General features: G+C 41.4%; 1 protein-coding gene across 3 annotated transcripts in view; it reads right to left on the bottom strand.

The window, feature by feature from the left end:
- The window catches only part of mybl2b (v-myb avian myeloblastosis viral oncogene homolog-like 2b), a 51,531-nt gene that overhangs the window by 3,355 nt on the left and 21,113 nt on the right, over window positions 1–27,063 (bottom strand). For 2 of the 3 annotated variants that reach the window (XM_060836119.1, XM_060836118.1), the window contains exons 6-13: window positions 26,217–26,373; window positions 17,386–17,454; window positions 14,893–15,132; window positions 12,103–12,459; window positions 4,084–4,226; window positions 1,301–1,403; window positions 1,112–1,207; window positions 483–596 (exon numbers count right to left, since the gene is read on the bottom strand). In XM_060836119.1, coding sequence (XP_060692102.1) covers window positions 483–596; window positions 1,112–1,207; window positions 1,301–1,403; window positions 4,084–4,226; window positions 12,103–12,459; window positions 14,893–15,132; window positions 17,386–17,454; window positions 26,217–26,373 — 1,279 coding nt within the window. The remainder of the gene's footprint in view (window positions 1–482; window positions 597–1,111; window positions 1,208–1,300; window positions 1,404–4,083; window positions 4,227–12,102; window positions 12,460–14,892; window positions 15,133–17,385; window positions 17,455–26,216; window positions 26,374–27,063) is intronic. The other variant, XM_060836120.1, reaches the window with a different exon arrangement.

Raw genomic sequence — 27,063 nt, forward strand, 5'->3', positions numbered from 1 at the left:
CCTTGCTACTTCAATTGCTGAATACTAAAGAAAAAACTACATCAGGAGATTTGATAAGAAAGACTAAAAGTTTGAAAAGTGTTGAAGACCTTCCTTTACTTTATCGCACATAAAAGAAAAATCACCGTTCCACTTCCATTTGGATACAGCAGTGAGTAAAAGTCATGGCTAAGTGATTCTCTCTCTACTGAAAGCCAACTGATCAAAGATCATCTTTGGGAAAGCTAATCTTTATCTGTTCTTACTGAAATCTTATGTAACTGCAAAGACGTCTAAAACCAGCATGGTTGACACTCTTTAGCCAGTTATTGAACAACAGGTGTTTGGTTCTGAATTATTTTGACTGGATAAGTCATCAAACAATTAAAGCAAAGAAATATTTGAACTATTTTCAAAATTTAAAAAATAAGTTAAATATTACCATTTACCAGATTCTTATTCTAGCTCAACATTGTGCATACTCCTATTTGCAGGCAGGTTACCTGTTTGGTTATGCTGAGGGTGCTGAAAACAGGCTGATTTGTTTTACCCCCATCCTTTTCCACAATATCCAAAGCCAAGGACTTCCGCACTTTCTTCATAAGAGGTCTGTGTAGCTAAACAAACAAGAGCAGTCGCACTGAAACAAATTATTCTTTGCAGGATTTTAGACAGATTATAAAACATTCCAGACATTAGAAATACTTAACAAGCTGCAAGGCACAAATTTAAACGCAACCTATAAAATAATTTTGACCTAATAACTGGTGAATTTGTGGATCAAGAGGAAGTCAGAAATTATTTGTCTCTTGAAAGGACTTCACAGAAAAAGCCCTAATTTCTGTGCCTCATGCAAGACCCGTATAATGGTTTCAATTATTCTACTTAAACCCATTAAAAGCAGATCTCTATAAGTCAAATTTGTGACAAATACTACTGTTATGCTGATAGACGCAAGTTGCGAAACAAGCAACTCTACAAATAACCAGTAAATGAATCTATACAGTTTCATAAAATAAATGTGAACAAACTTCATAAAATGAGAACCTAGAGTGAAAAATATGATCTAAGAAGTAATGACTAAATAGTGAAAAAAATCATAATTTTATTGGCTAAACGTATGCATACTAACCCCATGCTGCTTTCGTTTTGCTAACTGAACTTCCTCTTCCTGCAAAACATTCTTCAAACCATCTTTTAGTTCCTCCTCAATTTGAGACACAGGATACTAAGTTTACACAAGAGGGAGAATCACATTTGTGCAATTATTTTCAGAAATACATTAGTGATAAATCCTGTTTACAAATTAATCAATACAAACCCGAGGTTTTGCTGCTCCATATTTTTCCAGCCCATTTTTGAAAGGAGTAGGTGTTCTTGGTGTACTGTCTAAAAGAGACCTTCGACTTCTGGGTGTTCGAAAACTATGAAGTTAAAAAATACATAATAAATAATTCACAACAAACTACATATTCCTTCAGTCACAAGCTGCATGACCTAATCAATTATTGAAGCAGTATGTCAAATTAACACTAGTTAAAATTCTGTTTACTATTGTTTTGAACATGCTTTATACAGCTAAGAAACAAACTTAATTTTCCTTCGATCTCCTTCAATCTAAAAAGGGGAGGGTTTTTTTTGCTACACTGGGGGAACAGCAACAACCCAAGTGTAATTAGATTCATGATCAGTTGCTTGGCTGAATTAGGATGCAGAGGGGGATCTTTTTGAGGAAGCCTATTTATTAGGGGTGGTGGAAGAGGGGATATGGTTTGTTTTGTTCATATTATTCTGTTCCTTGAAAATATAATTAAAGTAGTAAGTAAATGATAGATACCAAAATGTTCATAAAAATCAAAATGAACTAAAGTTTTTATGATGTTTTTGCACATCTTCATGTTTAAAAATTACAGCAAATTGTATGATACAAGAATGAAGCTGGTTCATAGTCACCCATATTTAAATGACCTAAGCAAAACTAAAAGATATTAATTTGTTTGACTTCAATGGTTGGCTTTTACACAATACATTATGTATACGCGTATATCTCTTAAATCTCCACATTTTAAAATTGTTAAAAGCCCTGGACTGCCCAAGTACACTGTAAGTCAGAATAGTTAAGTTTGTGGAAAATAACTTTCCCAGTTTGCAACAGTGATCTTGCTACATTGGCTTACCGTGTATCAGTCACATAGTTAATAAAACATATTACTGTCAGTAGTTTTAAAAATGTAAACCACTGACATTGTATCAAACTAACTCAACTCAGCACTATAATTTTGTTTTAAAAATAAATTTTATTGTAAAGCTTTTAGGCTATTGGCTATAGAAACTAGATATACTAAATATAGTGAATGCTGGAAATCTGAAAATCAGAACAGAAAATCTTGGAAATGTTCATCTGAAGAGAGAAAAGCAAAAATCAATGTTTCAGGTTGATAATTTCTAATCACTCCAGCTTTAGATAGTCTTGTATCAGCAGGAACAGATGAAACTATTTAAAAACAAGTCTTAAATTTCTAGCAGATAAGAAAATAATTAACTGCTCTCAGTGGAGTTTAACGAGTTCTCATAACTGAGCAATAGTTTTATTAGGGTTACCAATAAAATTTAGAAATGCAAAATACTGCAAATACTAGAAATCAGATAAAAGCCAAACATTGCATGTGCTGATCAGATCAGGCAGCATCTGTGGACAGAAATAGAGTTAATATTTCAAGTCAATGACCCTTCATTGGAAGGGGGAAATATATTTGGCTGTGCCTCGGGGAGGAGGATTACTTGCTTCCATGATTGTACATGATCTTTCCACTGCTTGTGCTTGGCCTCCACTTGCTGCTGTTATGGACCAGGCCTGACCCCTCAAAACATTTTTAAGCAGGTAGCTCAGATCCTAACTTTGCTAACTGTTTTAAGCAAGTGTATAGTGGATATTCACGGATGCTGTTCTGAAACTACTTGCAACAGTCCCAATAGACACATCCCTTAGCATGAAGAGTCAAAATGACACAAAAGGCTGACAGGTTACAAAGTCAGAAGGGCAGAAACAGGGAGAAAGCTTCCAGTTTCAACGGTGACTCAGACTCAACTAACACTCGAACTGAACTGAAATGTGCAGTTAGAGCTGGCCATGCCCTTTGATTATACCTTTGTTTTTAAAAAGGCATAAAAGCCTTAGACCGCAGGCATCATCTAGTAGGGGTAAACAAAAATGGTGCCAATAAACCTTTCAAACCCAGCCTAGTTGGAGTCTGGCCAATTACCTCTCTCTGGAAAATAACTCAAGAGCATAGTAACCTTGGCAAAAAGGACCAGCATTGTGACACTGCACTCGATGATGCTCAAAGCAGTTGGTGTCATTGAGGATGCCCTAGTGTGTCTTCTAGGGCAAGCGATTCCCACATGTCAGTGGAGATGTTGCATTTGATTAGGCAGGCTTTCCAGGTATCCTCAGAGCATTTTTCTGCCTGTGTTGATTTGGGGCCTGGTTGATGGAGATGGTAGAGTGATTAGTCTGTGATGGGTCAAGCAGTCAACATTCAACATGGGTGACATGGAAGTGGAATGGGGTCATAGATTCAATGTAAAGTTGACTGTTAATGTCTTGAAATTCCTTTGAAAACAGGTTAACTTGAATATAAAGTGTAAAACTGAACCACCAGCGTAGGTAATTGTCATCTGTCATTCATCTTGTGGGCTCTGCTTTATTTGCTTAGCTTGAACTTCTGTGGACCTCTGCAATACAGTTCATAAACACTTTCTTGATCCCTTAGTCTGTTTTAAGCACTACTTAAACACCCATTTGTGGGGTGAAAAAAGAAGTCAACGAGGAATGCACATATATATCAAGGTGTAAAAGGAATGTCCATTCATGTAAATTATATACAAATATACCCTTTTTGAACCCAACGAAGTGGTATTGTCTTGTGTCAGTTCTATTGATCCCCATCCCACCCTGCTTCCAAACTCTGTTAAAACACATCACAAACTTTTCTCAAGTTCTATTGAAAGGACATAGACCCAAAACATGTATTCTTGTCCTTTGGACAGATGTCCCGCATCCACAGTACATTTTCTCAAGTACTTATGCATTTAACTACTTACACAGAGTTCTCTTTTTGAACTTTGGGTGTATAGTCTCGTTGGAGTGGAGCTGTAACTATGATTTTCTGGCTACAAACTGGGGTTGAGGTAAGAGATGGATTTTCAAGATCAAGATTATCTTGTTTGGTCCAGAAGTTTAAAAACTACAAGAGGAGGAAAGAGGAATATGCAACAAAATTGTATTTAACAATTTCAACCAGCATACTTAAATCACATTAAATTACAGAAGAAAATTAAAATTGAATCACCTGTGAAATTTCCAAGTCACCTAACTACATTTGTTCTTATCCCAACAAATTAATTAGACACTTCTACTGAAATAGTCCCACAGACAAACACTAGAAAGAGATGAACCTTGAGTGTAGGAGAAGGCAAGGACTAGGATAGGGAAATGGGATTAAAAATATCATACCCAAGTTTAAACTTTAGCTAAAGAAAACATATCTTATTAGAAACGTAATGGAAAAGCGCAACAATTTTCCAAAGGAAACTAGCAGTGATTGACTAAAAGGAGCTCAGAGAAAACCAGAGGAGGTACTTATTAAAATTTGAGGGGCGATGGACAAACAGTACCCCACAAGTTAACTTGTTCCTTACTACCAGTTAAAATCCATTCTTCAACCAGCAATTGTTCTCTTCTCTCGGATTTAAATTACATTAGAGGAAAAGAAAGCTGATGCAATGCAAATAGAATGAGCACAAATGTTGAAAATGTGTTGCTGGAAAAGTGCAGCAAGTCAGGCAGCACCCAGAGAGCAGGAGAATTGACATTTCGGGCATGAGCCCTTCTTCAGGAATGAGGAAAGTGTGTCCAGCAGGCTAAGATAAAAGGTAAGGAGGGGGGACTTGGGGGAGGGGTATTGGAAATGCGATAGGTGGAAGGAGGTCAAGGTGAGGGTGATAGGTCGGAGTGGGGGTGGGGGAGGAGAGGTCAGGAAGATGATTGCAGGTTAGGAAGGCGGTGCTGAGTTCGAGGGATTTGACTGAGAGAAGGTGGGGGGGAGGGGAAATGAGGAACTGGACAAATCGGAGTTCATCCCTTGTGGTTGGAGGGTTACTAGGCGGAAGATGAGGCGCTCTTCCTCCAGCCGTTGTGTTGCTATGGTCTGGCGATGGAGGAGTCCAAGGACCTGCATGTCCTTGGTGGAGTGGGAGGGAGAGGTGAAGTGTTGGGGTTGCTTGGTGTCCCAGAGGTGTTCTCTGGAACGTTCCGCAAGTAAGTGGCCTGTCTCCCCAATATAGAGGAGGCCACATCAGGTGCAGCGGATGCAGTAAATGATGTGTGGGGATGGGCAGGTGAATTTGTGGTGGATATGGAAGGATCCCTTGGGGCCTTGGAGGGAAGTAAGGGGGTGGGCGCAAGTTTTGCATTTCTTGTGGTTGCAGGGGAAGGTGCCGGGAGTGGAAGTTGGGTTGGTGGGGGATGCGGACCTGACGAGGGAGTCACGGAGGGAGTGGTCTTTTCGGAACGCTGATAGGGGAGGGGAGGGAAATATCTCTCTGGTGGTGGGGTCCATTTGGAGGTGGCGGAAATGACGACGGATGATGTGATGTATATGGGAGGTTGGTGGGGTGGTAGGTGAGGACCAGTGGGGTTCTGTCCTGGTGGCAATTGGAGGGATGGGAAGTGGAGGAAATGCGGTGAGGGCATCGTTGATCACATGTGCAGTGAGAGAGGGACTCATTGAAATCCTCCCTTTACAAGGATTTCAGTGAGTCCCTCTCTCACTGCATACCCCAGGTCGTCTCCTCTACTCGGACCAACCAACCCAACCACCCCGTGGCTCAACACTTTAACTCCCCCTCCCACTCCACCAAGGACATGCAGGTCCTTGGACTCCTCCATCGCCAGACCATAGAAACACGAAGCCTGGAGGAAGCACGCCTCATCTTCCGTCTAGGAACCCTCCAACCACAAGGGATGAATTCCGATTTCTCCAGTTTCCTCATTTCCCCTCCCCCCACCTTGTCTCAGTCAAATCCCTTGAACTCAGCACCACCTTCCTAACCTGCAATCTTCTTCCTGACCTCTCCGTCCCACCCCCACTCTGACCTCCTTCTACCTATCGCATTTCTAACACCCCTCCCCCAAGTCCCTCCTCCCTACCTTTTATCTTAGCCTGCTGGACACACTTTCCTCATTCCTGAAGAAGGGCTCATGCCCGAAACATCGACTGTCCTGCTCTTTGGATGCTGCCTGACCTGCTGCGCTTTTCCAGCAACACATTTTCAGCTCTGATCTCCAGCATCTGCAGTCTCACTTTCTCCTGAGCACAAATGTTGACAGCTTGAGCAAAGTCAGGTGACAAACTAAAGTTGAACTAGTTTTTGGAAAGCAGTAGATGCACAGAAATTACTAGGAAGATAGTGTTCGATTGTGCAAAGCAATTAGATGGAAATTGGAAGCATACTCAATTTGTTTTGTCCTTGGGAATCTGACTTTGCCTAATCTTCTCACTGGCAATTCCTGCTTCACAAAGTAAACTGTTATGCTAAACAGCAAGTTTCTAATCACAAACCTGCGCAGAAAAGAGGCACCAAGTGCTTTCCTTTATAAAAGTAAAATTAGAACTCAACTGCAGGAATGAAAACACTTTCAGAGAGGTAAAGTCGACTGGCAGCAGGTATTTTCACAGTGTAAAACACATCTGTCCGTATAGCTTCCAATGCCGTCCAAGTAAACTACTATTTAGATGACAGGAGCTTCAGATTGCATGGAGCAACTATTGGCAACTTAGTGTCTGAGAATCCTCTGATTTGCTTTATTAATGCAATTGGCTTTTCACGATACTGTTATTTGTCACACTTGCAGAACTAAACACAGAAAATACAGCAGAAGGTGGCTATTACAGCCTGCTCAGTCATACAATAAATATCCATTTCCCGCTTTCTCCCCACATCCTTGATCCTTTCAGCCTCAAGAACTATATCGGACTCCCTCTTGAAAATAGCTGAAAATGTGTTGCTGGTTAAAGCACAGCAGGTTAGGCAGCATCCTAGGAACAGGAAATTCGACGTTTCGGGCCAGAGCCCTTCATCAGGAATGAGGAGTGTGCGCCAGGCAGGCTAAGATAAAAGGTAGGGAGGAGGGACTTGGGGGAGGGGCGATGGAGATGTGATAGGTGGAAGGAGGTCAAGGTGAGGGTGATAGGCTGGAGTGGGGTAGGGGCGGAGAGGTCAGGAAGAAGATTGCAGGTTAGGAGGGCGGTGCTGAGTTGAGGGAACCGACTGAGACCTGTCCATGTACACCTCCATCCCCCATCACGAAGAACTCAAAGCCCTCCACTTCTTCCTTTCCTGCCGCACCAACCAGTACCCTTACACTGACACCCTCCTTCGACTGACTGAACGGGTCCTTACCCTGAATAACTTCTCTTTCCAATCCTCCCACTTCCTCCAAACTAAAGGAGTTGCCATGGGTACCCGCATGGGCCCCAGCTATGCCTGTCTCTTCGTAGGATATGTGGAACAGTCCATCTTCCGCAACTACACTGGCACCACCCCCCACCTTTTCCTCCGCTACATCGATGACTGCATCGGCGCTGCCTCGTGCTCTCACGAGGAGGTTGAACAGTTCATCAACTTTACCAACACCTTCCATCCCGACCTCAAATTCACCTGGACTGTCTCAGACTCCTCCCTCCCCTTCCTAGACCTTTCCATTTCTATCTCGGGCGACCGACTCAACACAGACATCTACTATAAACCGACTGACTCCCACAGCTACCCGGACTACACCTCCTCCCACCCTGCCCCCTGTAAAAACGCCATCCCATATTCCCAATTCCTTCGCCTCCGCCGCATCTGCTCCCAGGAGGACCAGTTCCAATACCGTACAGCCCAGATGGCCTCCTTCTTCAAGGACCGCAGATTCCCCCCAGACGTGATCGACGATGCCCTCCACCGCATCTCCTCCACTTCCTGCTCCTCCGCCCTTGAGCCCCGCTCCTCCAACCGCCACCAAGACAGAACCCCACTGGTTTTCACCTACCACCCCACCAACCTCCGCATACAACGTATCATCCGCCGTCATTTCCGCCACCTCCAAACGGACCCCACCACCAGGGATATATCTCCCTCCCCTCCCCTATCAGCGTTCCGCAAAGACCACTCCCTCCATGACTCCCTCATCAAGTCCGCACCCCCACCAACCCAACCTCCACTCCCGGCACCTTCCCCTGCAACCGCAGGAAATGTAAAACTTGCGCCCACACCTCCTCCCTTACTTCTCTCCAAGGCCAAAAAATGAGGTCTGCAGATGCTGGAGATCACAGCTGAAAATGTGTTGCTGATTAAAGCACAGCAGGTCAGGCATCATCCAAGGAATAGGAAATTCGACGTTTCGGGCATAAGCCCTTCATCGCACCAAGGGATCCTTCCATATCCGCCACAAATTCACCTGCACCTCCACACACATCATCTATTGCATCCGCTGCACCCGATGTGGCCTCCTCCATATTTGGGAGACAGGCCGGCTACTTACGGAACGCTTCAGGGAACACCTCTGGGACGCCTGGACCAACCAACCCAACCACCCAGTGGCTCAACACTTTAACTCTCCCTCCCACTCCACCGAGGACATGCAGGTCCTTGGACTCCTCCATCGGCAGACCATAACAACACGACGGTTGGAGGAAGAGCCCTCATCTTCCACCTGGGAACCCTCCAACCACAAGGGATGAACTCAGATTTCTCCAGTTTCCTCATTTCCCCTCCCCCCACCTTGTCTCAGTCGGTTCCCTCAACTCAGCACCGCCCTCCTAACCTGCAATCTTCTTCCTGACCTCTCCGCCCCCACCCCACTCCAGCCTATCACCCTCACCTTGACCTCCTTCCACCTATCACAGCTCCATCGCCCCTCCTCCCTACCTTTTATCTTAGCCTGCCTGGCACACACTCCTCATTCCTGATGAAGGACTCTGGCCCGAAACGTCGAATTTCCTGTTCCTAGGATGCTGCCTAACCTGCTGTGCTTTAACCAGCAACACATTTTCAGCTCTGATCTCCAGCATCTGCAGACCTCACTTTTTACCCTCTTGAAAATATCCAAGATTTTGATCTCAATCACTTTCTGCAGCAGAGAATTCCACAGGGTCACCAACCTCAGGGTGAATAAACCTCTCATCACAGTTTTAAATGAGACAGCTTTGGTAAATAGGGTTAAGGAGAACCCAAAGGGATTCTGAAAATACATTAAGGACAAAAGGCAACTAGGAAGAGAACAGGAGCCCTCAAAGATCAATAAGGTCACCTAAGTGTGGAACTGCAGGAGATGGGAGAGATACTAAATGGATTATTTTGCATTAGTGTTTACTATGGAGAAGGATATGGAAAAGGATATGGAAGGTATAGAATGTGGGGAAATAAATCGTGACATCTTGAAAAATGTCCAGTTAAGAGAGGTGGTGGTGCTGGATGGCTTAAAAAGCATAAAGGTGAATAAATCCCCCAGACCTGATCAGGTGTACCCCAGAACTCTATGGGAAGCTAGGGAAGTGATGACTGAGCCCCTTGAGATATCTTTCATCGATAGCCACAGGTGAAGTGCCAGAAGACTGGAGGTTGGCTCATGAGGTGCCACTATTTAAGAAGGGTGGTAAGAAAAAGCCAGGGAACTATAGACCAGTGAGCCAGATATCAGTGGTGGGCAAGTTGTTGCAGGGAATCCTGAGGGGCAGGTTTTACATGTACTTGGAAAGGTGAAGACTCATTAGGGATAGTCAACATGGCTTCGTGTGGGAAATAGCACTACATGAACTTGATTGAGTTCTTTGAAGAAATAATAAAGACTGATGAGGGTAAAGTGGTGGATGTGATCTATATGGGCTTTAGGAAGGCATTTGACAAGGTTCCTCACGTAGACTGGTTACCACGGAAAACTAACCATTTGGATACAGAAATTGTTCGAAAGGTAGAAGACAGAGGTTGGTAGTGGAGGTTTGCTTTTCAGACTGGAGGCCTGTGACCAGCAGTGTGCCGCAGGATTGGTGTTGGGTCCGCTGCTTTTCATCATTTACAAAATGATTTGAATGCGATCATAGGAGGTATCAGTAGTAAGTTTGCAGATGACGCCAAATTGGAGGTGCAGTGGACAGCAAAGAAGGTGACCTCAGAGTACAATGGGATCTTGATCACATAGGCCAATGGGCCAAGGCGTGGCAGATGGGGTTTAATTTAGGTAAGTGCAGGGTGCTGCATTTTGAAGAATGCAAATCAGGGCAGGATTTAATGGTAAGGTCCTGGGGAATGTTGCTGAACAAAAAGACTTTGGAGTGCAAGTTCATTGAAAGCAGAGTCACAGGTAGCTAGGACAGCAAAGGCAGCCTTTGGTATGCTTACCTTTATTGATCAGTGTATTGACTAAAGGAATTGAGAGGTCATGTTGCAGCTATACAGGTCATTGATTTGGCCACTTTTGGAATATTGTGTGCAATTTTGGTCTCCCTACTGTAGAAAAGATGTTGTAAAACTTGAAAGGGTTCAGAAAAGATTTACAAGGATGTTGCCAGGGTTGGAGAGTTTGAGCTATAAGAAGAGGTTGAACAGGCTGAGGATATTTTCCCAGGAACGTCAGAGACTGAGTGACTTTATAGAGGTTGGTAAAATCAGGCGGAGCACAGATAGGGTGAATACCTAAACATCTTTTCCCTGGGGTGGGGGGGGGGGGGGGGGGAGTCCAAAATCAGAGGGCATAGGTTTAAGGTAAAGGGCACCTTAAGGGGCAACATCTCATGCAGAGGGTGGTGAGTGTTTGGAATGAACTGCCAGAGGATGTGGTGAAGGCTGGTTCAATTACAGCATTTAAAAGGCACCTGCATGGGCACACGAATAGAAAGAGTTTAGCAGAATATGGGCCAAATGCTGGCAAATGGGACTGGATTTATTTAGAATAGCTGGGCTGCATGAATGGGTTGGACCAAAGGGTCTGTTTCCATGCTATACAACTCTATGATTCTATAAATGGCCCACCTCATTCTTAAATTGTGATCCCTGGTGCTGCACTCCCTGATCACCAGGAATGTCCTTCCTGTATTTACTGTTTAGTCATAAGTAGTTTATAGGTTTCCATGAGATCCCTCTTAATTCTTCTAAACTCCAGTGTATGCAATCCTAACTGATCCAGTCTCATAATTCAGCCCTGCCATCTAAGGAATCAGTCTGGTAACACCCTCTCTATAGGCAGAGAAACCTTGCGGAACGTTTCAGAGAACACCCCTGGGACACCCGGACCAACCAACCCAACCAGCCTGTGGCTCAACACTTCAACTCCCCCTCCCACTCCACCAAGGACATGCAGGTCCTTGGACTCCTCCATCACCAGACGATAGCAACATAACGGCTGGAGGAAAAGCGCCTCATCTTCCGCCTAGGAACCCTCCAACCACAAGGGATGAACTCAGACTTCTCCAGTTTCCTCATTTCCCCTCCCCCCACCTTGTCTCAGTCCCAACCCTCGAACTCAGCACCACCTTCCTAACCGACAATCTTCTTCCTGACCTCTCCGGCCCCGGCCTATCACCCTCACCTTAACCTCCTTCTACCTATCGCATTTCCAACGCCCTCCCCCCAACCTTTTATCTTAGCCCACTTGGCACACTCTCCTCATTCCTGAAGAAGGGCTCATGCCCGAAACGTCGACTCTCCTGCTCCTTGGATGCTGCCTGACCTGCTGCGCTTTTCCAGCAACACATTTTCAGCTCTGATCTCCAGCATCTGCAGTCCTCACTTTCTCCTATCACTGTTTCTTGTTCTTTTGTACATTTTATCAGCAGCTATGAAAGAGTACTATGTTGGTTGAAAAACTTGGACAAACAACAATAAACCAAGTGGTGGGGAGGGATTTTGTTCATGAAGTAAAACAACAAACCAAGTAAATTGTTACAAAATTTACCAACATTACATTATTTAGTAGTGGTCTGTAGCTAAATGATTCTGGTCTTTTCTGTTCATTTTTGGCATTCTATTTTCCTACAAGTCAACCTGGAAGGCAAAAGAGAATTGCTGAGTTTGCATCATTACCTGTGATGGTGAGAAAGGCAATGTCTTCACTGGAGTACTTTTTGGAGTCATGCTGCTGCTGGTACTGCTTTCAAAAATAGCAAAGCTATTCCCACAACTGTCATTGACAGGTGAAAGTGTAATTTTTGTTTTTTTCTTGCGCCTCAGGATTGTCGGTGGTGTACTAAAGCTTCCTGCAACTGGCGAGGTGATCATGGGTATGAGTTCACCCTTCTTGGCACTTTTGCTTAGGTCGGAGATGGTATGTGCATCAATGCGATATTCTGTCAAAGTCTGCTGTGACTTCTTATCAGGGGTCTGTTTGATTAGATCCTCCGGTAAATCAAAGCAAGACAGGTCAGACCATGTATCTGGATCCTGAAGTATGGAAAACAGAAAATAAACAAGACAGTAAGCAATTCCGTAGAGATGTGACAGATTACCTGCAATGTGCTTAGATTATCACCCATTCGTTCACCCATTAATATCAGAACTGGAAATTAACAGAATTAAACACAGGAGGTAACCATTCAGGTCTTCAGATATTAAGAGCTGAAGTGAAAATCTAGTACTATACATCAAAAACCCAAAGTAAATGTTTGTAAGAAAGTGACTTTACAGTCTCTCAGGAGGTATGGGAAAGACAAACCAGTCCCACCAATCAGGTAGGTTCACACCCAAAACAAATAGAGATGATGTCTCATATTGCAAATACTTGTTGCACCATATAAATGTGTTTCGTTAATAATATAAACGTTACTGATATCTAAACATTTAAGTGCATGTTTAGGTTAATCCAGTGTCTAAAACTGAAGTGACTTTATGGAAACTTTGGGAGTATTTTATGTTCATATTGCTCAATGAGCAATGGGAAAACACTTATTTAACAGTGTACGTTGAATAATGCAGAATATTTAAAATGTAACTCACATGGAGCAAGCCAAGATCTTTAATGCATGTCCTCACTAATTGCTCAGACAAATATCAGGCCCAGATGACCACACATCTCAGATATGCTAACAACTATCAACATACTTAACGTAATACAACTGAAGGAACTCTGCGAATAGTTGGCAAACCCAACTTATACTGAATAACCTCCGAGGTCCTGGGAATGCGGATTTATTTCTTCCTCAATGTATGGCAATATGAAATTATCCAAACAATCATCTCCTTTCAACTTATCACAGCCAAAGAAAGGAGTTTTGGCGTCCCATGGCAGGAAGGAGAGAGAGTGAAGTCTGACTTTCACCTCCCCCACATCCCCCAAACATGTTTCAGCAACACAAGAGAGATGAAATCAATATTATTTCCACCTAGTTGACCTTTGCCTCTTACTGGAACAAAGGCAAGATCTGACAGGATCATAATCATTAACTAAATTGCAAAGCGAAGAACACCAAACTCTAAGAGAGGAAGAAAGATTCACATACTTGGCAGTCCATATTGGTAGCAAGGATGTGGAGGTGGCAGTGTTAGACCAGGGTGGACAAAGTTAGAAGTGACTTCAACTGACGAAGAAACAGCACTGTGAAAGCTTGTGATTTCAAATACACCTATTGGACTATACCATGGTGTTGCATGACTTCTGACTCTGGCAGGCTATGGTTCAGTGCAATGCAACCCCCCAGCCTCTTTTTCAAAATAAATTGAAAAACTCTGCTACAGGAACGGTTTGAAGTTTGCCCACCCTTCCCTGTTGAATAAATTGATTTTCTGGGTCCCACTTCTAATTCCAGTACCTCAGAAAAACCATTGTTTGCTGTGTCTCAAATCAGCTTCATCTTTGTTTTCAAATTATCCAATAAGTGGCAGAAACCTTAGGAGCACTGATATACAGATAGCTTTGGGCATGTACGCCTACAGATCCCTGAAAGTGACAACACAGGTGGATAAGGTGGTCAAGACAGCGTACACAGCATGCTTGCTTTCATCTGCTAGGGCTTCAAGTGCAAAAGTTGGTAAGCTGTATAGAACTTTAGTTAGGCCACATTTGGAATAGTGTGCGCAGTTCTGGTTGCCACACTACCAGAAGAATGTGGATGCTCTGGAGAGGTGCAGAGAAGGTTTACCAGGAAGTTGCCAGGTCTGGAGGGTTTTATTTATGAGGTTGGAGAAATGCGGATTGTTTTCATTGGAAAGACGGAGGCTGAGGGGCCACCTGATACAAAGTTATGAGAAACATAGATCGGGTGGATAGTGAGAGGCTTTTTCACAGGGTGGGAAGGTCAACTACAACGGGGCACAGGTTCAAGGTGAGAGGAGAATGTTTAGGCGAGAAGTGCGGGGATAATTTTTCCAGAGGCGGTGGGTGACTGGAACACATTACCAGTGGGGGTGGTGGAAGCAGGTACATTATCAACGTTTATGGTGTATCTTGATGGACAGATGAACAGGAGGCAAACAGAGGGATAGAAACCACGCATTGGCAGTAAGTAACTAAATAAAAGATTAGAATCGATGCAGGCTTGGTGGGCTGAAGGGCCTGTTCCTGTGCTGTATTGAATTGTACTGTATGCATTGTATATGTTTACTAACAGAGTGGCCGTTATACACAAGCAATTAAAGACACAAGATAAACAGTTAAAAATTCAAGAGAGAGAGAGAGAGAGAGAGAGAGAGAGATCATTATAGAACTTTAACAATTCGTACCATTTATCAGAATCCATCAATATCCAGAATGGCACTTGAACAGTAGGCAAGTTCTATGCAAATGAACAGAGCCTGCTACTGACTCAGAAAACATTCCTGCACTGAAAAATCTTTTGAAACAGTTGCAGAGTGGCTGTTTTCAGTGTTTTGGAAACTTACACATTTGATTAGCTCCAGAGGCTCAGAGAATTCAGGAGCTGACTGCGGAGAAAATATTGTCCCAGAATCTACAATCAGAAACATGCTGCCAGACCCCTCTTCTACAGACTGATTAGGTTCCTGGGATTGATCAGAAATCGACTGATCTTGCGGAGTTTCAGAAATGCCCGATTGTCCATGATCACTAGGTAATGTGTTATCCGCGAGAATATTGCCTAGCCAGCTGGCAACACTGTCCTCCTGATGACAAAGGAAAAAGAAATGTAAAACCTTAACTCAAGAGGAATTACAAAAGATGGATTTTGCTGTGAAGTGCAAAATGAACCCAAAATTGGAGAAACGTAGATGAGCTTTGTAAACATTGGTAATCATTAAAAAAGTCACCTAAACGTATTTTAATGGAAATTTTTCTTTTCATAAATATTTCTATTTTCACATAGTTCTCGAAAACTACCTCTCAGAATAAGACCATAAGACACAGAATCAGAAGCAAGCCAGCCACTTAGCTTATCAAGTCTGCTCTACCATTCAGTGAGATCATGTCTGATATGCTAATCCTGAACTTCATTTTCCTACTTTTTCCCCATAACCCTTGATTCCATTACTAATTAAAGGTCTTTCAGCCTCGAATATGCATATTAACTCAGACTCAACAGTCCTCTGTGGTAAAGAAAAATTCCAGATTCACTACCCACTGAAAAGAAATTCTTCCTCCGGTGAGTTAAATATATGATCCCATATCCTTAGATTATCTCCTCTGGTCCTAGACTCTCCCATAAAGGGAAACTACCTTTCCACGTCTCTCCTGTCAAGTCTTCTAAACTTGTATATTTCAAAAAGGTTTCCTCATTCTTCTAAATTCTGAGCACAGGCCCAAATTATTCAACCTCTCAAAACAGTGCCCCCATACCTGGGGTCAGTTGAGTGAACTTTCTCTGGACTGCCTCCAACGGCAGTATATCTTTCCTTTGAAACTGGGCCTAAAACTCTTCACAGCATTCCAGCTGTGGTCTGACGTTTGTTGTGTCTAAATATTAGCAAACTTTATAGTCCATTCCCATGGAAATAAAGGTCACCACTGAACTTTGATGCTAGCTTTGTTTGATTCATGGACAAGAATTCCTAAATTTCTGTTCTGGAGCTTTCTGCAGTCTTTTTCCATTTAAATGGTATTCAGCTCCTCTATTCTTTTGCCAAAGTACACACCTTACATTATATTCCATCTTCCAAATGTTTGCTTCACACAGCCTGTCTTTCTCTCTCTCTATACAGGCTCGGTTTCATCCTCACCACTTGCTTTTCCACCTATTCTTGTGTCTTCTGCAAATTTGGCTATAGTACATTAGTTTTCTCATTCTAAATCATTAATTTGCATTATAAATAATTGAGACTCCAGCATTGATCCTTATTGCAGTTACAGGCTGTCATCCTGAAAATGCCTCCTTATCTTAGCTGCCTTGTACCGTTAGTTAATCCTCCATCCTTGCTATTTTACTGTCTCCAACGCCATAGGATCTTAAGTAGCTAATGTATGACATCAAAAGCCTTCTGGAAAACCAAATAAATTATATTCACTGCTTCCCCTTTATTTACATTGCTTGTTACCTCCTCAAAGAATTCTCGTAAATTTGTTTTTCCCAAGTTGAAAATCCCAGGTTACTCTAAATCTTTCCTCATAGCTCAAATCTTCAAAATGCAATCACCCTCAGTTCTTCTCTGCTCAACCTGTACTTGGATATCTCTACAGCATACTGGATGCAGTACAGAGAAGTGCCAAAGTTATAAGAAATAACATGAAAAACCTGGACTTGCAAAAGGAGACATCTGAGATCATTATGGAAATGGAAAATGTAACCTCGAGTGCTAGTTTAACTTAAATTGAGATGTGCTGAAACAAGGACACTGTTTAAATGAATTTAGAACAGATGCCAGGAACAGCAACATACAGGTGAAATCTCCATATGGAATTTTTCTAGATAAAGTGTTTTAAGACACACTGAATTACCTTCATTATTTGCAATCTTGTAAATGTTGAAATTGAGTAGTTAGTTAATCTGACAGAAAACTAAACATATAAAAGGTCTAGTCAAATAAATGCAAAATACAGCAGGTGCTGGAAATCCAAAATAAAATTAGAAAATGCAGTAGCTCTCCCCAGATACTGCCAAGTCTGCTGAATTTCTGCAGCTTTTTTTTTAATATACCAAAGAATTAATGTTCTGGCTACTCATTAAGAAAGTTGCTTTACACATTTTAGAAAGAAACAAAACTTATAAACATGATATTGAGCTTTTAATTGCTTTTCAAGTGTTTTTGAAAGTAAGAAATTTTGTAACTTCCTTAAAACCTTGAAGGAAAAAGCATATTGTATAATATATGTTTTACAATTATTTTAAGCATTCTATATATTAAAAATGTTCATACATATAACAAGCCTAGTAAATGTTAAAGCTTGCAAATAATTGCAGTGTTTTATTCCCACTATTCTCTAACCTGCTTTATAGTAACAGATGGCTGCTGTGGAACTGGTTCTACAGAAACAGGTTCATGTTTTGAAGATGTCTGAAAGGAAAAGAAAACAAGATCATGTCACAGTTTTGTTTTGAATGCGCTCAAATTATTCAGGAAATTTATCAAAAGTGTTTCCTAAGTTTAAAGCTCTCAAGCTGAAAGTTTGTACTGCAATACAGTCAATGCACTTAATGAAAATATTCAGAGAAGATTAGCAAGGAAGGCTAGTTGATTGATTGAACAAGAAAATTAATTCTATGCCTCCTGGGGAAAAAAATGACAGGACCACAGTAAAGGAAGAAACATTTACCTATTTGTCCCTTTTCAAAAACCATGAAGGAAAGTGATGTGTGCAAAGCATCTCAAATTTTGAGGCACAAAAAGCTATTTGGTCTTAATGTTGGCACCAGCTCTCCAAGACAACATCATGACATAGCCCATTCTCCTTCCTTTTCACTGTAACCCCACACCGTTAGTTAATTATAAATAACCTCTAAACTACTCTTAAATACTTAAATAAAACTGCCTCCACCACACTTCCAAGCAGCACATTCCAGACCTGAACTACTTGCTGTGTGAACAAGATTTTTTTTCCCCCTCACATCACATTTGGCTCCTTTGCAAAGGACTTCAAAATCTGTGCCTCTCATTCTTGATCCATTTATGAGTGGGAACATCTTTTCACTATCTACTCTGTCCAGGCTCGTCATGATTTTGAAAGCTTCTAGCAATTCCTTCTATTGAATCTTCTCAGCCTTCTCGCTGAAGAAAACGGTTCCAACTTCTTCAATCTATCTTCACAACTAAAGTTCATCCAGAACCACTCTTGTAAACTTCTGCTTTCCCCCAAATGCATTTATATCCTTGAACCGTGGTTCCCAAAACTGTAGAACATTCCAGCTGAAATCTGCATACAGGTTCAGCATGACTTCCTTAATCTTATATTCTATGTCTCCATTAATAAAAACTAGATACTGTATGCTTTAACTGCTGTCTCCACCTGCTGATACTTAAACGACTTATGCACTTACATAGCCATGCCTCTCTGCACACCTAGAGTAATTCACTGTTTTATAGCGTCTCTCTATGCTCTACCAAAATTAACAGCTAACCTCTCCACACTGAAGTTCACTTGCCATGTATCCAACCATTCAACCATACTTCTTGAAATTCTACACTGTCCTGTTCACAAAGCTCCCAAATTTTGTAGAGTCTGGAAACATGGAACTTGTCCACTGTATGCCAAACTCTAGATCACTAAAATATTAGCAGGAAAAGCCAGAGTCCCAGAATTGACCCTTAAGGAGCTCACTACAAACCTTCCCCCAGATGGAGGAATATCTATTACTTTCCATTTCCAATCACACAGCCAATTTTCTATCTATATTGTTACTGTCCCTTTTAATCCACGAACTTTAACAGTTCTCAAATGTTATGCAGCATTAATTCAAATGCCTTTTGGAACACTGTTTACACATGGATTGCATTAACCTCTGTTTTAACCATGTCATTTAAGACTATTCTGAATTATTGCCTCTAGCAGTTTCACAACCATCCAAACTAAACTAGCCTGCCTGTAATTGCTGGGGGTTTATCCTTATATTCTTTTTAAAAACAAAACATTTACAATTCTTCAGACTTTCAGTACATAGAACATAGAACAATACAGCACAGAAATGGCCCTTCGACCCACGATGTGCCGAACATTTGTCCTAGCTTAAGCACCTATCCATGTACCTATCCAATTGCCTCTTAAAGGTCACCAATGATTCTGACTCTGCCACTCCCACAGGCAGCGCATTCCATGCCCCCACCGCTCTCTGGGTAAAGAACTTACCCTGGACATCCCCCCTAAACTTTCCACCCTTCACCTTAAATTTATGTCCCCATGTAACACTCTGTTGTACCTGGGGGAAAAAGTCTCTGACTGTCTACTCTATCTATTCCCCTGATCATGTTATAAACCTCTATCAAGTCACCCCTCATCCTTCACCGTTCCAATGAGAAAAGGCCTAGCACTCTCAACCTATCTTCGCACCACCTATTCTCTATTCCAGGCAACATCCTGGTAAATCTCCTCTGCACTCTCTCCAAAGCTTCCACATCTTTCCTAAAGTGAGGCAACAGAACTGCACACAGTACTCCAAACGTGGCCTTACCAAAGTCCCGTACAGCTGCAACATCACCTCACGACTCTTGAATTCAATCCCTCTGGTAGTAAACGCTAATATACTATAGGCCTTCTTACAAGCTCTATCCATCTGAATGGCAATTTTCAAAGATCTATGAACATAGACCCCAAGATCCCTCTGCTCCTCCACCTTACTAAGAACACTTCCGTTAACCCTGTATTCCGCATTCTTATTTGTCCTTCCAAAATGGACAACCTCACACTTGACAGGGTTGAACTCCATCTGCCACTCCTCAGCCCAGCTCTTCATCATATCTAAGTCCCTTTGCAGCCCACAACAGCCCCCCTCACTATCCACAACTCCACCAATCTTCGTATCATCTGCAGATTTACTGAACCACTCTTTGACTCCCTCTTCCAAGTCATTAATAAAAATTACAAACAGCAGAGGACCCAGAATTGATCCCTGTGGAACTCCACTTGTAACTGGGCTCCAGGTTGAATATTTACCATCTACCACCACTCTCTGACTTTGACCGGTTAGCCAGTTCTCTATCCAACTGGCCAAATTTCCCACTATCCCTTGCCTCCTGACTTTCCGCATAAGCCTACCATGGGGAACCTTATCAAATGCCTTACTAAAATCCATGTACACTGCATCTACTGTTCTAACCTCATCCACATGCTTGGTCACCTCCTCAAAAAATTCAATAAGACTTGTAAGGCAAGACCTACCCCTCACAAATCCGTGCTGGCTGTCCTTAATCAAGCAGTGTCATTCCAGATATTTATAATCCTATCCCTCAGTACCCTTTCCATTACTTTGCCTACCACCGAAGTAAGACTAACTGGCCTGTAATTCCTGGGGTTATCCTATTCCCTTTTTTGAACAGGGGCACAACATTCGCCACTCTCCAGTCCCCTGGTACCATGTCTGTTGACAGTGAAGACGAAAAGATCATTGCCAACGGCTCTGCAATTTCCCACATAATCCTAGGATATATCCCGTCAGGCCCGGGGAACTTGTCTACCCTCAAGTTTTCAAAGTGCCCAACATCCTTCCTAACAAGTATCTCCTCTAGCTTACCAGTCTGTTTCATACTCTCCTCTTCAACAATATGGTCCCTCTCATTTGTAAATACATCAAGTACATCAAGTCTACAGGCCACAAACATTATGGCCAGTGACACCACAACTTACACAATCTCTGTAAGTATGCGTAGATATATCTCAGTCAATTTTGGATCCTTACCAACAGATAAGAGAAAAAAAAAGCCATTTGGTCCCCCAAGCCTGTTTTGCCAGTTAATAATATCGTGGTTGATCTGGGTTACGAAATTCACATTCCCAACAATTGACAATATCCTTTTAATTCCCACGCCAAACAAGAATCTACTTTGCCTCAACAACCCCAAGTCCACCACTTTCTACAGCAGAGAATTCCAAAGCCTCAGATAATGTTTCTTCTCATTTGACCAAAATTGACAACCTCCAACCTTAAATCAATGCCGTCGAGTTCTCAATTCACTCTTAAGAGGAAACATCCTTTCCATGTCTAACTTATTAAGACGATTCATTTCAGTCAAATGAATTCTTCATTCCTCACATTTCCAATAAAAACAAGCACATTCTGTCCGATCTTTCATGTGAAAAACAAGCCTACTCTGTCCAATCTTTCCTTAATGCAATCTGAACCACTTACGAAACATTTATATCCTTTCTTAGATAAGGCGGCCAAAACTGCACCATGTATTTGAGATGTGATCTCATCAACGTTCAATAATTGTACACTTTCACTCCCCCTTCCCTGAAGCGCTGAAATAAATTGTAAAAAGTTAAGGCCCCAACACAGATCCCATGCAGTTCCATCACATCCTGCCAATCTGACATAAAAAAAGCTTACATACAAGTTTTCAGCCAAGCAGCCAATCTTCTAACCATGCTCACATATTAACCCAACATTATGAGCTTCTACTTTGTGCAACAATGTTTTATGGGGCAGATTGTCAAATTTCTTCTGGAAATCAAAAAGTATGTCTATAGGCTCCCTTCAGCCATAGCACAAGTTATTCCTTCAAAGAATTCCATCAAGTTATTAAATGCCATTTCCCTTTCAGCTTCCCAATAACCTTGAGTTTTCTTTTTTTAAAAGACAAAAATACGTGCTAAGCCAAAACCTCCTCATTTCCCACAACAAACATCAAATGAATTGGCCTATAGCTTCCTACCTCCTTCAAGGAGAAATATATGTATGACTTTCCTGTTTGATGAAACCTTTCCTAAATCTATTGACTTTTGGAAAGTTAACACAAACTGATCTACTATCTCATTAACCACAATTTTTAAGACCCTCGGATGAAGTCCAACAGGACCCAGGGATTAGTCAGCCCACAGTCCGTATATTTGCACAATAGAACTTACTTTGAAATTATCACTAAGGTCCTATTTTCCTTCCTTGTCCCGATTTACAGCTTTACTGGAACTTCTTTATATCCTCTAAAGAAGCAATATTTGTTCATTTCATCTGCCATTTCCTTATTACTTACTATTAACTTCCCTCTCACTCTCTAAATGAGTAACACTCAAATAAAAGCAAGTACTGTTGATGCTGGAAATCTGAAATAAAAACAGGAAGTGCTAGAGAAACTCAGCAAATCTGGCATCTGTGGAGAGAGAAGCCAAGATAATATTTTAAATCTTATATCTTTGCAACTCATTCAGTTTACTTCCTCTATTCCTCTTCAAATACCTGCGGAAACAATTGCTATTGATTTTTTAAGATTTATAGCTAGTTTCTTCATACTAATTTCTTTCACCAGATTATTCAGTCATTATTTTCCATTCTTTAGATTCTGACTAATCATCTCACCTGCCTCTCATGTTTGCACAGTATGCTTTTCTCAATTTTAATTATTCCTTTAACTTCAGATAGGGTCTCTTGAATTTGTTGTGGTAAGAACATATGTATTTTGAAGTATCACCTTGCTTCTGTACTGACCCATCCTCTAGTCCAGTACCTCATCAAGTTGCTCAGATTTCATGGTCTTACAAACAAAGGTCTTAAACCCATTTTTCTACCTTTGAAGCTAGATATAAATTCAAACCATATTGTGGTAGCTGCTGTAGTTACTCTGATGTTATTTGTCAATCCTGTCACATTACACAATACTAAATTGAGCAAAACAGCTCTCTGGTTAGTGCCAAAATATTTTTTGAAGTATTGATACTCACCTAGACTACCAACATCAATCTGATTTTACCAGTTTACAGGTATCGCAAAACCAGCCATGATTATTGCCGTTCCTCTAATACCTCATATCTACTTTTGCATACTTTGCTAAAGAGCTGTAGACATCTAGTGATTTCTTTCTCCTACTACTCATCTCTAACCAAACTGATCGCACATCCTGGTCTCCTGAACCAATGTCATCTAACTCATGCACAAATGTATTATTTGTTAAACATTGTTAATTCTCCAACTTTATGTAGCCTCCTATTCTTGAATATCAAATACTCCCAAACATTCTGTATCTAGTTCTTATAATGAAATGAGTTTCAGTAATTGATCAGAGTGGTGCTGGAAAAGCACAGCAGGTCAGGCAGCATCCGAGGAGCAGGAAAATCAACGTTTCGGGCAAAAGCCCTTCATCAGCCTCGGATGCTGCCTGACCTGCTGTGCTTTTCCCGCACCACTCAGACCTAAACTCTGGTTTCCAGCATCTGTAGTCCTCACTTTTGCCTAGTTGAGTTTCAGTAATGGCTATCGTGTTTTACTTAATTATGACTCATGTTTCTTATGAATGCTGCACGTATATAGATACAGAACCTTTAGTTTTCAGTTTTATAGAATCTGGTCTTGACCTTTGGTGTAGATATTTTTAACATGTTATGCATGTCTGAGGCAGATGGGACTTGAACTGAGGACATTACCTTGGTGCTATAGGACTCTCCCCGACTACAGTCTATACTTGGGTTTGTTCTCTGTCCCTTCCTGTTGATCAAACTTAAATTTTCTATATTGCTATTATTTTATTCTCAGCCTTGAATCTACTGCTTTATTCACTGGAGAAGGAATACAAGTGTATGTCCAAACCAAGATGTTGCAGGACACAAGGACAATTTGGAGGTCCAATGATCTGCTGTTCTTCTCCTGGTTGGAGAAGTTGCGTGTTTGGAAGGTGTATATAGTTTGAGAAGTGGCATAAACTGCTGCCACCATACACCAGTGGTGAAATGTGAATGCTTAAGAAATGTGGATGGGGCTGATCAAGTGCACTGTTTAATCTCGGATGGTATAGAGCTTCAAACAAGTTGTTGGCACACTCATCCAGACAAGTGGATGGTATAACCCTGATTTCTACCTTGCATAAGTTTGGGAGTAAGGAGACAAGTTACTCACTGTAGAATACCCAGCCCCTGAGCTGCTTGTGCAGCAATTATATGGCTAGCTCAATTCAGTTTTCAGTTAATTGTAACCCTAGGATGCTGGTGGGGATTTCAGCAATAGCAATGCCATTAAATACGATGGGGACATGATTAGATCGGAAATATCATTGCCACGAACTTGTGTCATATGAATGATACTTGTCACTTGTCAATTAAAGCCTGATATGCTGTCCAGGGTAAGCAAGTATCTGCATCGTTTCAGTGGGACTGTACACGAAGCATCAGCAAACATCCCCACTTCAACGTTAAATTCGAGAGATAACACATGAAGATAATTATGCTCGCAACAGAGCACTGAGGACTTCCTGCAACAATGCCCTGGAAGTTAGATGATTGTTAAATATAGAACTTAAGGCCAAAGGTTATCAAAGGGTATGAAGAGAAAGTGTGTACGGGGTATGGAGTTGAATGATCAGCCATGATCAGCTTGAATGGCAGAGAAAGCTTGAAGGGCCAGATTGCCTATTCCTGCTCCTTATTTAATATAAACACAGCTATTGTTGGAGGACACAGCAACAGAGATAATGTGATCCAGCCAGTGAAGAACTTGCCAATTCTGTTGATTTTAATTGTACTAGGTTTCCTGATGCCACACTTTGTCAAATGCCACATTATCATCATCAGCCATGCAAACCTCATATCTGGCCAACTTGGGCAAAAGTTGCAATCAAGTTGGAGCAGATGGTCCTGGCGAAAACCAAATCAAACATAGTTACAACTCACTGAGGGAGCATTTTGGAAATCAAGTCCTGCTATTCTCAGAGTCATCAGAAAAGTAAAAGATATGCAAAATTTCCTAATTTACCCAACTTTTGACCCCAGGTTGATAGAAAGCATGGACCAGATTTCTATAGCGAACAAGTAATAACTATATATTACAAGTAATTAGACTCAAGCCAATTAAAACTCAAATTATTTTATAAACTCTTTCATTCATAGATTATTGGGCAGAGGGGGAAAGAAAACTGGAAAGACACTTCAGAAACATCTCTCTCCAGGTTCTGTCATTGAGATGACCTTCAGAACATTTCTGCTGGTCAGCAGATTGCTTCAGTCATCTTTCTGCAGGTACTTCCTCTGGTTGGAAAGAGACACAAGGTGGTTGGTTCACTTCAAAAAAAGTGAAAAGTCACAGCTTACAACTGTTGCAGGGAAGGTAAACTAGTTTTCAAATTTAAATTTAGTTTTGACTGCAGAGAACAGATAGATTGTTCCCGAACTTTGGAAGAACTGAACAGCTCTTTCTAACTTGCAAAACCTCCAAGCTGCTTAGTTATCAAAGAACCAATCACACAATTGTTGGAAGGCAAAAGGACTCTCGTTGATAACTGGTCTCTAGTCCAATCAGCTTCTTATTGCCAACAAAAGCTGCATCTGTACACTGTCAGCTCAAAATCATCTATAACTCAAACTTCAGAGGTGGTTGATTGAAACAGTTGTTTACATGTTGCTTAACATGGGTACACTTGCTTTCAAAACATACAGCAGGCTTTAAAATAGCTCTTCATTTCAGTCCACAGTTTAAAAACAAAATGAACAGACACAATCCTTACACATCACTTAGCTGGTTAATGCTAAGTAAGCACCTCTTGACAGTGTTGACAGAAAGCTACTGATTTAGAATACACCACTGGTGCTGTAATTGACTGGATTGAATTGTGTTCCTATATGTACTGGAAAAACCTGAGCATTTTCTATGTTGTTGGGTAGATGGTGGCATGGTAGCTGATCTGGAAGAGCGTGGTTAAAGCTGCAGCTAGTTTGAAGCACAAGTCTTCAGTTGGGCTTTTGCTGGGGCCCAAACACTTTAGCAAAGTGAACGTACAAGCTGCTATGGGAACATCTGAAGAAAGTAAAGGCGTTCTCTTCCCGGTCTGACCAATAGCTAGTCCTCAACTAATATTACTGAAATAGTAAAGAGCTAAAACACTTTGGGCACCCCTCGTGTCACAGTAGGTGCTGCACCAAAATGGGGTTGAATCTCTAAATTTCACTTCAATCCAAACGATTAACTGGAAAAAAGCATAACTGGAAAGCAGAGCAAAAATTAGCAAACAACAGGGGAAAAAAAAAAGTAAGTAACTTGGGCATTTTATTATTAATTCTGATTTCTAATTAAATCAAAGATAAAAATGACATTCATTTTTCTTTCCCAATGAAAGATTTTACCAAGTTTCTTATTAACTAGAGAAAAAAAAATCAGTAAACTATTACAAATCTCTGAAAGTGAACAAACCTGAGTCAGTTTGGTCCTGAAACACTGTATTTCACCATCCTCCGAATGAGCAAATAAAAACATTGGCATATCCTGGTTACCATCTTGTAAGTAGCCTTCAACCTCTACCTTCCTTTTCAATGTCGAGTTCCAGTGATTTTTTACAGCATTGTCTGTTCTGTAATTTGAAATAAGTGCCATTACTCAGAGTTGCTATATTAAATTAAAAAGCCAAGAATGTTTAAAACCTGATCAAAACTGTCAAATTATGGCAGACCTCAAGTTATGTAAATACAACATGTGTAAGGAACAGGAGTAGACCATTCAGCCCCTCAAGCCTGCTCCACCATTCAATAAGATCATGGCTGAACTGATTGTAATCTCAAATTTACATTTGTCTAGTATGACAACTCCTCGCCCCATTAAAAAGAATTTACCCCTGGATTTACAAAAAAAAAAATCATGGACTCTGGTCCCACCACTATAACTCTGCAATCTCATGCAAATCCCAGTCACTTTTATGGCAATAGCAAAGCAATAATCTATCAGAATGACAAAGTAATTTATGAACCAATTATTGTGTAATTAAAATTTTGTTACAAGAGCATGTAGCCACTCTCTCAAACCTAAAATGGAGTAGTACAGCATGGTTTAAGCTTCTTGGGTTCAACAGAACGAACACTCAAAATTCAGTGATTTTTACTATTTTACAGCATATGGACATCATTAACTAAGATAGCCATTATTACATAGGCTTAATTATTTGAGATGATGGTCGTGAGCCATCTTCTTGAAGATCGCAGTCTATGTGGTGCAGGTACACCCACATTTCTTATGGAGGGAAAGGATGCTAAGCTAGTTACAGTAA

The sequence above is a fragment of the Hemiscyllium ocellatum genome, chromosome 15, assembly GCF_020745735.1.
Source record: "Hemiscyllium ocellatum isolate sHemOce1 chromosome 15, sHemOce1.pat.X.cur, whole genome shotgun sequence".
Lineage (NCBI taxonomy): Eukaryota > Metazoa > Chordata > Chondrichthyes > Orectolobiformes > Hemiscylliidae > Hemiscyllium > Hemiscyllium ocellatum.